This window comes from Aythya marila (assembly GCF_965140915.1).
Source record: "Aythya marila genome assembly, chromosome: 9".
Taxonomy (NCBI): Eukaryota; Metazoa; Chordata; class Aves; order Anseriformes; family Anatidae; genus Aythya; species Aythya marila.
Window position 1 is genome coordinate 15,255,155 of NC_139050.1, and position 11,923 is coordinate 15,267,077.

The 11,923-nt window shown below is 48.7% G+C and overlaps 1 protein-coding gene across 1 annotated transcript; it reads left to right on the forward strand.

Moving 5' to 3' along the window:
• Window positions 1–527: 527 nt before the first annotated feature.
• On the forward strand, window positions 528–11,518 carry CLDN1 (claudin 1). Its single transcript, XM_082767141.1, has 4 exons — window positions 528–832; window positions 8,728–8,892; window positions 9,116–9,200; window positions 9,473–11,518. Exons 1-4 carry the CDS (start codon window positions 610–612, stop codon window positions 9,633–9,635), a joined length of 636 nt encoding a protein of 211 aa, XP_082623267.1. The 5' UTR covers window positions 528–609; the 3' UTR covers window positions 9,636–11,518.
• Window positions 11,519–11,923: the final 405 nt, after the last annotated feature.

Genomic DNA, 11,923 nt, shown 5'->3' on the forward strand with positions numbered 1-11,923 from the left:
AATGCCAAGAGGCACAGCACATGGTCCCCACTGAGACGGCAGATCCCTAACTTTGGGTTGAGGGTCTTGGTGCATTTGTACCCAGATGACAAGGGTTTGGTGAGTTGCCTCCTGGAAAGCCCTTTAAAATCAGAGAATTTCCAGTGCTTCCCCTACAGCAGTTTATTCCCACGCGTGCTGTGACCCCGGTGGGAAATTCCCCCCACCCTTACATCACGTTGGCAGCACTGGGGTGTCGCGGGGATGGGACACGAGTGGGGCGAGCCGCACAGCCCACCTCCCCCTGCCCCATTCTCCACCAAAACCACCCGACTCTGGAGGGCACCGGAGGTGGCTTCACCCCCCGGGGACCCCCCGCAGTAAGCGATGGGGACCCCCACGAACACAACCAGTGCACCCCTGGGGGTGGGGGGTGGGGGGTATGGCCGAGGTGTCCCACGCCGGGCCGGGGCGGGGCCGCCAGGGGGCGCTTTTTGCGCGGCTTTAAAAGTTGCGCGGGGCGCTGCGCGGGTGCCAGTGCGCTGCGCGGAGCCGGCTGCGCTCTCCTGTGTGTGTGTCCCCCCCCCTCCGGTGTCACCCTCCGCAGGTGCGGAGCAGCCCCGCGTAGACATGGCCAGCGGGGGTCTGCAGCTCCTGGGTTTCGTGCTGGCTTTCCTGGGCTGGATCGGCATCATCATCAGCACCGCCATGCCCCAGTGGAAGATGGCATCCTACGCGGGGGACAATATCGTGACGGCCCAGGCGCTCTACGAGGGGCTGTGGATGTCGTGCGCCATGCAGAGCACGGGGCAGATCCAGTGCAAGGTGTACGACTCGCTGCTCAAGCTGGAGAGTAAGTCGGGGCGGGGGTACGGGGGCTGCTCGGCCGCGTCCCGTCGGGGTTTTGGCGTTTAGGAGCTGCGGGGTGCCCGTCCCTTCGTGGTTACCCCCAGCACCCCCATGCCCCTCCGGTAGGGGATGAGGGTCCGGTCCCATCGGGTCGTTCTTCCCCCTCTTAAGCCCTTTCTGGTCTTGTCGAGGCTCGAGTTGAAGCGGTGGGACAGGGGACCCCAGTCCCGTCGGGTGCCCCCACCCTCTACCCTGCCCTGTGGGCTGCCGTCGGATTCGCCCCTTCGGCTCCTGTTGCCGCCGGTTCTCGACCGGGGGCTGGTCTCAAGGTGTCTCTGCCCTGTTGAAGCGCCCCCACATCCCCACCTGTCCCTTGGGGTGGGGGTGACGGCGGGGATTGGGGGTGTCCCAGCCCGCCGAGGAACCCCTCCATCCCCGCTGCCCTCCCCGTCGGGGCTCCACAGCGCCCGGCACCGGTGGGGAAAGCACCTGGGGGGGAGCCGGGGCCGTCCCGCAGCCCCCCAAAAAACTTCGGGGAAGTGTTGGGGCGGATATCGGGTCCTTCACGCGTGTCCGGGGAAGCGCCGTGACAGCAAGAGCTTTAGCAAGGCACTCAGGCAGGGGCTGTCTTTGTTCAGGTATGGCTCAGCAGCGAGCAAAGCTCGAGAAAAACGCGCTAAAGTTGTCTTTTTGGCATGGATCCTTTTATTTTTTTTTAATTTTATTTTTAAATTTTGTATCTTTGTGTTTTTTGTTTTTTTTTTTTTTTTTTTTTTTTTTTGGCGTTTGACTGTTAAGTTTTGCTGCACTTCTGTACGGAATAATTTTGTTCTCTGGAAAAGCCACTTCTACTCCTGTGATATTTCTTTTATTATTATTATTGCTTCAAGCAAAGGGTTGGCAGGTGAACTGGGCTCCAGCCCGGCACATTTTAGGCAGGTTGGCCCACTCAGGTGATCGCAGGGGCTCTGCTCCCATCCAGAGGTGGCAAAGCAGGAGCTGCGCCCTGCTGTTGGGGCAGTACCTGGGGGTCTGCATTAAGCTGCCCCCATCTCAGCTGGCTCCAGCGCTTGCAGTGTTACAGCACTTGCTCACTCCATAACTTACAAAAGGGTTAAAAAATAAGTCCTTTACCAATCTCCCTCCCTTCATTCCCCGTCCAGTAAGGACACACCAGTGAGGTCAGTGTGTCCTGGAACATCAGCCTTCTCCCTCCCTAATTAATAAAATAGTAATTATCAGCTTGGTCACCTTCTTTCCCGAAGGAACGAGCATGCAGTTTCGCATACGCCGCAGAGGGACCATTGGGAGTGTCCCCAAGGCCGATTGTCACCAGCCCTTCCTTTCCCAGTGTCAGAGCGGAGCTGGCCTCCCTGGCCCCACCTGCACTGCTATCCCACATCGGTCCCTCCCGTTCAACCCCCGTGGGCCCTGCAGCAGCGGCTGGAGGTGCAAATTACTCCCTCGGGAGCACGGTGCGCCCATTTCACACCGACAGGGTGCGGGGCTGTGGATAATCAGGGCTGGGCTGAGCACAGGCTCTGGGGTGGTGGAGTGGTAATTATGTGTAAGCTCAGCTTCCAGCCTTTTATCTCGCTCTGGGGGTGGGGGGCCAAGATGCCAGCAGGGCTGAGGAATCTCCAGCCACCCCCTGGATCAGTTGCGAAAGGTAAACTCGCCTGGGGGGCTGTGGCTGCAGCCCATTGTGCTGTAAATGATACCTGCCTGTAGAACCAGACCCAAGCCTTGCCCGGCTCCCGAAAACCTGCCCGAGGACCTCCAGACCTTCCCCATTGAGGGCTGAGTGCTCAATAGCAGCTGCTCCCTTCACCTTTGTTCTGCGGACAATGAAGGCTCCTCCAAGGCTACAGGGGAGGTGTGAGGTGCTGGGGACTGAGGCTGAGCTGTTAATGGCCTTTTATCCCCTTATGGAGCCCTTGGCCCTACAGGGGGCTGAAAATTCCCAGAAGAAATATGGAAGTAGCAGGGGATGCCTGCTTGGGAGAGTCAGCAAAAGTTTAAATGCTCCTTTTGCTTTTGGCACCCCTGCTTCATCAGGCTGTGCCCTTTCCAATTCAAGGCACTCGTGCCTCCTGACATACACCTCTGCTGTTTTCCCAGCCTGTCCTCCCCTCAAGGGCTTTGTGCAGCCACAAAGGCTTGAGCAGTGACGGTAATGCTGTTTTGGCTGGAGGTGTGACACCCCCCAGCTTTTACCCAATTCAGCAGCTGTGCCCTGGGACAGGTGCAGTTGTGCAGTAAGAGCTCCCTTACTGCTTTGGTTTAGGTTGTGTTGGTACAGCTACAAGGGCAGGGAAATTTCTCTCTGGCTGTGCCTTTCTGCCAGGGCTTCACGTGCCCTTAGTGCCCTGAGCCTTGTGCAGAGATGGGAGAGGCACACACAGATCCTGCAATGATTCAGTCCCCATAGAAAGGGCTGAGTCTCCCCACCTGCAGTAATTCATGGCCATGGGAATGGTGAAAAACTTTGCCAGTGAGCTCTTGGATATTTATTATCTATTGCCACTTTGTTAGATACATCCATCTTGGCTTGGGCTGATGCTGCATGTCCGAGATGGGGTTGGCACAAGGTTGAGAGGCACCGTTAGCCACCTGAGGGGCCTTTGGCTCCCTGTGTGACCATGCTGCTAGAGTGCACCCATGCTGGCTCTTCTCCCACAGCTGCATTCAGCTGAGGGCTTATGTCAGGCCGGGACGTGCTCCTATTCAAGCTGTGTTTTGCTGGCTTGGGGGAAAAAAGCGTGGCCACATGCAGGCATAGAGGCACAAAAGCCACCCTTGCAACCAGGCTTTGTTGCCCAGCCTCAGCATTGTTCTTGTAGCCCTCCAGCATCGTCCATGGAGCTAGCTCAGCTTTGTGCTCCTCCAGAGTCTCAGGAATGGGACCAGCCAGGAGGGTCAGGGGCTCCTGGTGTCTGTCTTTTGGAAGTTCTCAGCACCATCTGTCTGACCATTCACTTGTGTTCAAAGCAGGGGTTGTTCAGGGTTCTGTTTAGGCTGTTTCACCTGCAGACACTCATTGCCGTGGTTGATGGTGTTGGTTGGAGATGTTCTGTGCTTGAAACAAGCTGAGACTCATCTACTACTTCATCACCAAACCTAGTACATCCACAATGAGTCTTTGTGCCCTAGCTTGGAAAATAAACAAGGGTTTGGATGCCCTCTGGGTCAAACAACATCATGGAAATATGAAATCTTCCCTCCTACATTTTTACCACCCTGGCTGAGCCTGTTCCAGGAGTTGGGGAAAGGATGGGGGAGGGAGGAAGGTTCATCCTCAGGTTGCTGTTTGTGATGGTGGGGGAGCTGGCAGGTTGGTCTTTCAGTTATCAGGAGGGACAAATGTGTCCTAATCACTTGTCACCCCCCTTCATCTGGAGTAAGCAGGTAGAACCTGATAGTATGTGTTCTTTCATGTGGGTTAAGGGTTAATTTGCTCCAGTGTTTCTCAATCCCTGTTCCCTGCCTCATGAAAAATTGTGATCGAGTGATAAAGTAGTCTCATTTGTGCTGTGCTTTGACAAGGTAGAGGGTTACTTGGAATGCCACCGAGGCTGTTCCTGTTTGGTGCAGTGTTGCCTCTGTAGAGGGGACAGGAGTCTGTTGCAATACACTGGCTTTATTGCTCTACAAGCAGCTTCTGCTAAGCAGCTTTTGTGGTTAGTGTTAGTCCCTCACTAAATCTCAGCAAGGGAATTTCCAGGTTTTGTAGAAAAACAGACTGCCCAGGTCTCCTCTGACCACTAATCTGGAAATGGTGGTTGCCTCACTCATAAGCTTTCTCTGCTGTTTGAGTGACTGCAGGAGGGCACTGAACTGTGCTTGCTTTGGGGCAGGCAGAGTACAAGGCCACTATTGCTTGCTGAACGTGTTTTTGTTGCTCTGGATGTGCAGTGGGGGCTCTCCAGCCTTCCCATGCCCTGCTTGAGTCTGCATCCTGCCTAGATTCTCTTGTGTGGTCTCTTGGACTTGTGGGGAGCTGCTTTGGAGGAGTCCAGGCTGGGATATCTGACAGTGAGGGGTGTGCTGGGTCTTTGCAGGGGCTGGTAATGGATTTGAAATTCATAACACCTGCAAGCCATCAGCAGGCTTTTAGGTCCATCCAAAACCGTTGCAGTGTGTCAGCCTTGCTAATTGCCTCTGAAGCTCTTACTGCTTGCTCAGACCTTCAGTCCCTTGCCAGCCTCCCAAAAGTTGTGCTTATACACTGTTATGGCAGAGCAGCAGGATATCAGATCTGCTCCTTCAATGAGATCAAGCTTTTCTGATGAAACCCCAGTGGGAAGGCTTTGAAGGCGGCTGACTTTTCTTCAAGGTGGATGGTATAACATGCTTCTTGTGCTATGGGGTTGCCTGTAACTCCAGGGAACTTGCCACACACACATTAGCGGGAGCTGTACAGCATCCATGCTTCACCTGTCTTCTGTCATCACTTTGCATGGAGGCCCATAGGAAAGGAAGGAAAAGTCCATATAAAATATGCAAATGAGACAGTCAATGAGCATTCTTATCAGAAAACAATCTCCACACAGAGCCATTACAGCAATTTTGCATTACAAATAGGCATTACAAAAATCCAGTGGCACTTTGCCAATTGTTTTTTTTTTTCTATCATGTAGTTGATAGAATAAATAAGGAAATGTGGTGACAAAAATAACCCAAACTTGTGGTGATAAAGTTCTCTTCTGTAACTAAATGGTTGCTTCATTGTCTGGTAATGACAGTGGGAATCTTATTTAGGCTTCAGATAAAACTGCATCATGTAGTTTGTGTCCAACTCCCCAAAGTCAGAGCAGGTTTGTTAGCAAATTTTAAAAACGTTGGTTTCACTGTGTGGAACTAGTGAGAGCTGCTATGTCACCTACAAGGACTTGTATGGTATTTTATAATGGCCTGCAGGATTCGTGTTTGCTATTAACCTTTCTCAGTAGTTTCAAGACTCTTTACTTAACTGCTTTCTTGCTACAGGCATTTTCAGGCCAGGTCTCAGCTAACTAGCAATAAAAAGGCTTGGCTTCTAAGTAAATAGTGGGTAATATTGACAAAACACTGTTGACATCTGTTGGTAGGTGTCCAGCCAGTTTGTCCAGCGTGATGCAGGGCTGCTCTGTCCCAAGGGCCTCCGAGCCTGGGCTTTGCGGCAGCCTTGGTCTGGTGTGGGAGGCTCTGCATGGCAGCACTGGGTCCTGCTCCTCAGGTGGCTGCTGCAGTCAGGAGTGCAGAGGAAAAACTGTTTTTCTCTAATAGAATATAGTTATAAGTTTAAATTGCTGTAGAGTACTTCTGCCTGCTGTTGCTGTCATGTCCAGTTTAGCAGCCTAAGACAATTCTGCACGTTTGTGTAATCTGGGGACTTTTGCTTTGTTGCTCACATGGTGCTGTAATACTAAACTAGTTCCCTCATCCTCCATATCTGCAGCTTCCATTAACGCAGTTGTTAATGAGTAAATAACTAATCAGTTGTTTTATCATTAACCACAGGCAAACATGCTGCCTCCCAGAACACAGGGCAGCCAGTCTGGGGGAAGAGGAGGGCGGATGGATAATAGTGGTGTCACATTTAAAACTTCTTGAGATAGTGGGACAGTCTGTTCTGCTAATGCTGCAAGTTTTCTAAATGCCTCTGTTCTCTTCCATGGATAAGGGAATGGTTTGTGTACTGGGGGGTGAGGAGCACCAAGGATGTTCCTACAGGGTCCCATGCTGGAAGAGGGTGGCTCTGGGAAAAGCTCACAATCTGTTTTCTTACCTCAAGGAAGATTATTTGTTGTTGTTGTTGTTGAACTGCTTCTGCAGAGCTGTCATGGCATGCATCCAGTTAATACTTGCATATTTAATGTTTGAGCTGATTTCATAGGTAGGACTCCTGAGGTCATATAAATTTCTCACACATCTTACTATGAAGCCACGCTTAAACTTCTTTGTCCCATGTTCGAAGGTGGGAGGTCTCTCTCTTGGTTAATTTTGTAGTTGCTTTTAAGATAACATTCTGAAGCTTTTTAGCTTCATGGAAACTCTGTAGAAGATTTGGAAGAGTAACTTTTGCAGAAAAACTAAGCTTGGTTTACTGCAGACTTGAAATAATTTCATACCTCTGTAGGATGTGTACTTTCCCATGCAAAGGATGGGCTGATGTCTTCAGCCATCAGCCTCTCCAGAGCTGCTGCTGTAATGTAGTTTAGCCTTAAATGTATGGCAGTAGGTGGTGACCCATCAGCAGAAGCACTTCTGAATAACTGGCATAAATTCTGTAAGCTAGAAGTTTTAGTGTGCTCTCCCAGCACCGGGGATGGCAATCTTTTCAAGAATGTGTTTGGATACTGCTGCTGTGACTTGTGACAAATGGCTTTGTAAATGGGTTTCTGCAATCGAAGCAGTAGATGGGCTTTGACTAACAGCTGGGTGGTGCAGAGGTGTATCACCCTTCCCCTTTGAAGGAAGTGAGATGTCAATTGGCTGAGCTGATTGTGGGATATTTCCTAAGAAAGCCAAGACTCTTCTTAAGAAAGTGTGTCACTTCCTAATTGCTCCAAATAATGCCTTTTTACTGTATTGTTCTTTTTTTTTTTTTTTTAATGAACTACTAGAACAATGCAGTTGTTGTGCGTAGCGGCTAGTGCAGATTTTAAAGCAGAACTAGAGGTCAGTAGGCTGTTGTGCTTCAGAAGAATTTTCCTGCAAAGCATAGTCAAGTAGCAACTGCTGTTGTTCAAGCTCCAAGTACACACAGGTCTACAGAATTTGGGCTTCAGACTGGGGAGTAGATTCTGGCAATACTTTGCTAAGGCTATGCGTGTCACGCTTACTGCTAGATAATCTTCTGTGTCAGGGGACACTTCTGCCTTGGTCACGGCATGCTCCTGGGAGCTTGTTCCCGTCATTATCCAGTCCTGTTTGTTCACACGTCTTTATAGGACTGCATATTAAAATGCGTGCTGTTCAAACAAGCCTGATTTGCCAGGCAATAAAGCTCAGGCTCATTTCACTGCTATTTACTCTTCCTGACAGTGTTTTGTCACCTGAAAGTTTTTATCAGTAATGGCTTAATTTCTGTCATTGTTTTTCCTTTGTTATCAAGAAAATCTGAATTCAGTAGCTATTGTACATCGGGTTAGCGTGGTGAGTCAATATAAAGCCAAATCCTGGATAAGGAAGTATATTGAGTCTGTCTGCTGAGAACCTGGGTTAAGACAACCTTTGCCTGTGGGAAGGCATCATCCCTTGATGCAATTCTTCAAAAACCACAAGAGGCTCTTAAAACATTTGTTTATCTGTGTTTAAGTTAAATATTTCAGGCAAAAAAAGTTTTTAATTTGGCTGGGAAAATCCTGTTTCTTTTGCAGTTGTGACTTTTTAAAACCCTCTGGGGTTCCTACTGAAGACTCAAAATGAAAATATCTAAATCAGCACTGAGGAATTTGTATAAAAGACAGGTTTTGGAAGTGTTGAGCAATAAAGGGTGTTTGTGGCCTGCTGTGGGACTATTCATATGTATGGTACTATTCATATTAAAACATGTTTAAATGCTTTGTCAAGGTGGAACCTAAATCTGAATACTCCTTTTGATAAACAGATATGTCCTTCCAATTGGGATTCAAATGACCAGGGAACAAAAGATGTCTGAAGGCAATTCCCAGGTCATTTCCTGCAAAGAGCTGCATGCCCTTTTTTGCCATGCATTTTTAGAAGAGGTTGAAAGTCCTCTGATCCTCATGCATGACAGTCCTGGAGCTTAAAGCTATAAAGAAATCTGGCTGTATCCTGTACAACACACTATGGTGTTTTGAGATGTGATTGCTGAACCCAGGGATTTGAATTTCCTATTCGTACCTTGAGTTTTCTTTGTGGTAACTCAAGTCCTTATGCCTTGTCTTCTAGGCAGTCTACAGGCCACACGGGCTTTGATGGTGGCTGCGATACTTCTGGGCCTCGTTGGCGTATTTGTTGCCGTGACTGGCATGAAATGCATGAAGTGCATGGAAGATGACCAGGTGAAGAAGATGCGGATGGCTGTCTTTGGTGGGGTCATCTTCATAATTGCAGGTTGGTAACTTACAAATGTGTTAATATTAAAATTTGCCAGTACCTAAATGATTTGTACTGCATAGGATGTGAGTGCAGGGGAAGGCTTGCATCTCCTCAAAGTAGCAGCATATCAGTGTCATTCAGATGTTGGTTCTGCTATGTGGTTGCTTTTTGTAGTGATTTTGTTGATTTACTCTATTCCTAATAATAAGGCATGGCATTGTGTTCCCTTCACGTGCAGGTTTGTCAGCGTTGGTGGCCACATCGTGGTATGGCAACAGAGTGGCTCGGGCCTTTTATGACCCTTTCACGCCTGTTAACACCAGGTACAGACTCATTTGATTTAACGCTACTTGTACTGCATGAGAAATAATTGCTGTCTTATAGTTTTTTTTCCACTAAACAATTAAGGCCTAGTCTGCAGAGCTCGGTTAGTTGGGTGGTATGGGCAAAGCTCTGGGTCTCAGAGTCAGTGGGGTCTCAGGAAGCTTCAAACCTTACCCTTGCAGGAAGCCACTTTGTATAGATTTCTGCTGCCTTCTACTTTGTGTGGATGTGCCTGGCCTTACTTGTAACTCTTTTCCTTGTTTCTCCCCAGATTTGAATTTGGATCAGCCCTCTTCATTGGCTGGGCAGCTGCTTCACTGGCCATGCTGGGGGGAGCCTTCCTCTGCTGCTCCTGCCCGCGGAGAGAAACTTCCTATCCACCCACCCGAGGCTACCCCAAAAATGCCCCCTCCACAGGGAAGGATTACGTATAATGGAATGAGGATGAGGAGCCACCAGCACTAGTAGTGAAAGCGTTTCGGAGAGGACACTACAATGCCGCTGTCCTGAGCAGAGTTCAGACTCTAGGTTCTGCCTTCCTCTTCTCCCAGAAATGTGTATATTTTTGTAATCATCTTTGCTACTGGACATAACTTTTCCTTTCTCTCCCAGCCTGTGGAGGAAGGCTAAGCCTAGGTTTGTAGGTATTGCCACTTGAAAGATGAAGCCTCCAAGCTTGGGTTGAGTTTAGTATTTGGGAGTAAAAGGGAAAATGATACTGTTTTTAGATGGATGTTGGTGCTTTTTTAGTTTTTTTTTTAAATAGATGGTAACAATTCAGTCCCATACCCCATTAAGTTAGAGCCCAGTGTGGTGTGTATAGAAATTAAAGGAGCATATATACAAAGAGAAAACCAATAGCTTGAGGGGAAACATAATCTGGGGAAATGACTTTACATGTGGGAATGTTTGAAGAGATCTAAAATGTTTTTGTACTTTTTTTTATTGGCATCATATTCAGCACCTTCTTTTCTGTGCAGATTGGCATGACAAAGGGTCAGAGAATTAAATTGCTGTGAGTTAAACTAAATATCGTAGTTGTCCATGCATGTGCTGTTGGCCAAGATGTAGTGCGTAAGGCCGCTCGGCTTAACTGTATGTCATCACTCTTGACAAGATCTGATAAGCTGATTGTGTCTGGGCCAGCGGCAGCAACACTGCAACTGCAGCAGCTAGCAAACACCCAAAGCAGCTGCAGGTTTCCCTGGTGCCAGGGAAGAGGCAGAGAAACATTTCCCTCTGCTCTCGCTGGTGTCTCTGTGGGGCTGTTGCTGCTGTTCCTTAGACACTGAGCGTTGCCAGTGGCTGTTTCTGATATTCTCACCTTAACACCCACCTGAGCTCGAACCTGTATTCCCTTGTCTGTTACAGGTTGCCTTCTAGTAAGCTCTTTCCTATTCCTTTAAGTCATTCCCATTTGGGCTTAGTTACAAGTTACTGATCTGTTTGCCTTATGCAGCTAAAAATGTTAAACCAAACAGAATGCACTGCCACTCCTTGATGTTTCCCCACAGATACCTCATGTGCTGCCATTTGACCCTGTCTTTACTCCTGCAAACATTTTCAGTGATATGAAGGCAAATTCCAAGGAAACTGACCCAAAGGTTATAGCATTTTTTTTTTTTAATCCAAGCTCACCAAAGAGGAAGAAACACATCATTTTAAAGATAAAGCCATCATTGCATATGAAGTTACATGAAAAATGCAGCTCAAAGGTTCCCACCCCTTCCTCTGAAACACCCAGTCTGTCACCAGTGTCTGACCAACACAAGTGAGGCTGGCTGGAATTAAGTCTCGTATTCCTAGAAGTATGGTACCAGCTCTCCAAAGCTCAACCTTGATTTTTCTAAGGAAGAAAGCTGGTTGCTTCTGACCAGGCTTTGCGATGGTGTACGTGTTCAGAGGCATCAGGTTTCTTGATTTCCTTTGTAGACTGGGAGAGCTTCTAGGGCTGAGCATGTACAACCACAGCATTAGTGGTTCGTATAAGCCTTGTACCTCTGTTTGACCTGACTCTCTGCAACGTAAATCAAAGTTACTAAACCAACCAAAGCATTTTCTTCAGGCTTGGTCTGATGTTGGCCTGTACTTGAGCTGGGTCACAAGGCTTCCACTTCTCCATGGGGGATTGATTGCCTGTGCACAGGAGCTGCCTCTTGAGACCTTGTTTTAAGGGGTGGCAGCTCAGGTCACATCAGAGCTGCTGAGGTCTGTGCTCGTGTATTTGCGTTAACCCTGAGCCAGGGAGCAGATGCTTGTATTGGGAACTTGTATAAAGTGTTTAAACAATTTCAATAAATGGACTTTTTTAAGGAAAATCAGACTGCGTTGCTTCATTTTTGTTTTGAGGAGAACTTGGACAATGTACATTGAAGACAGGAGTGGCAATTGGGTTTTTGGGAGTCTGCCTGCCAGAATGGAACTTGTTTAGCTGTGTATCTACAGCAGATGTAGGTGGGGACAGATCTTCTTCAGTGAGTCAGGCAGTTGTGGCCTCTGGCACAAACTCACCCAGTAATCTGCTATGATTGCAGCCCAGGAACCAGAAGGTCTGCTCCTCAGTGAGGCAGGCTGCACCCTGGGTGGAGCAGGAAGGGGCAGGGAGAAGGCAGATGGATCCCTTGGAGGGGAGAAGGAGCTGCAGGAATGGGGAAGGGATGGGGTGTGGAGCTGCAGCCCTCCTGGGAGGGCTGCTCTGTGTTGCAGTAGTGCTTTGCTTTCT

Excerpts from the sequence above, each read along its gene's own strand:
- CLDN1 (XM_082767141.1), top strand. The coding sequence starts at position 610 with ATGGCCAGCGGGGGTCTGCAGCTCCTGGGTTTCGTGCTGGCTTTCCTG. Across the intron at positions 833-8,727 it reads CTCGCTGCTCAAGCTGGAGA|GCAGTCTACAGGCCACACGG; the intron begins GTAAGTCGGGGC and ends CTTGTCTTCTAG. Across the intron at positions 9,201-9,472 it reads TTCACGCCTGTTAACACCAG|ATTTGAATTTGGATCAGCCC; the intron begins GTACAGACTCAT and ends GTTTCTCCCCAG.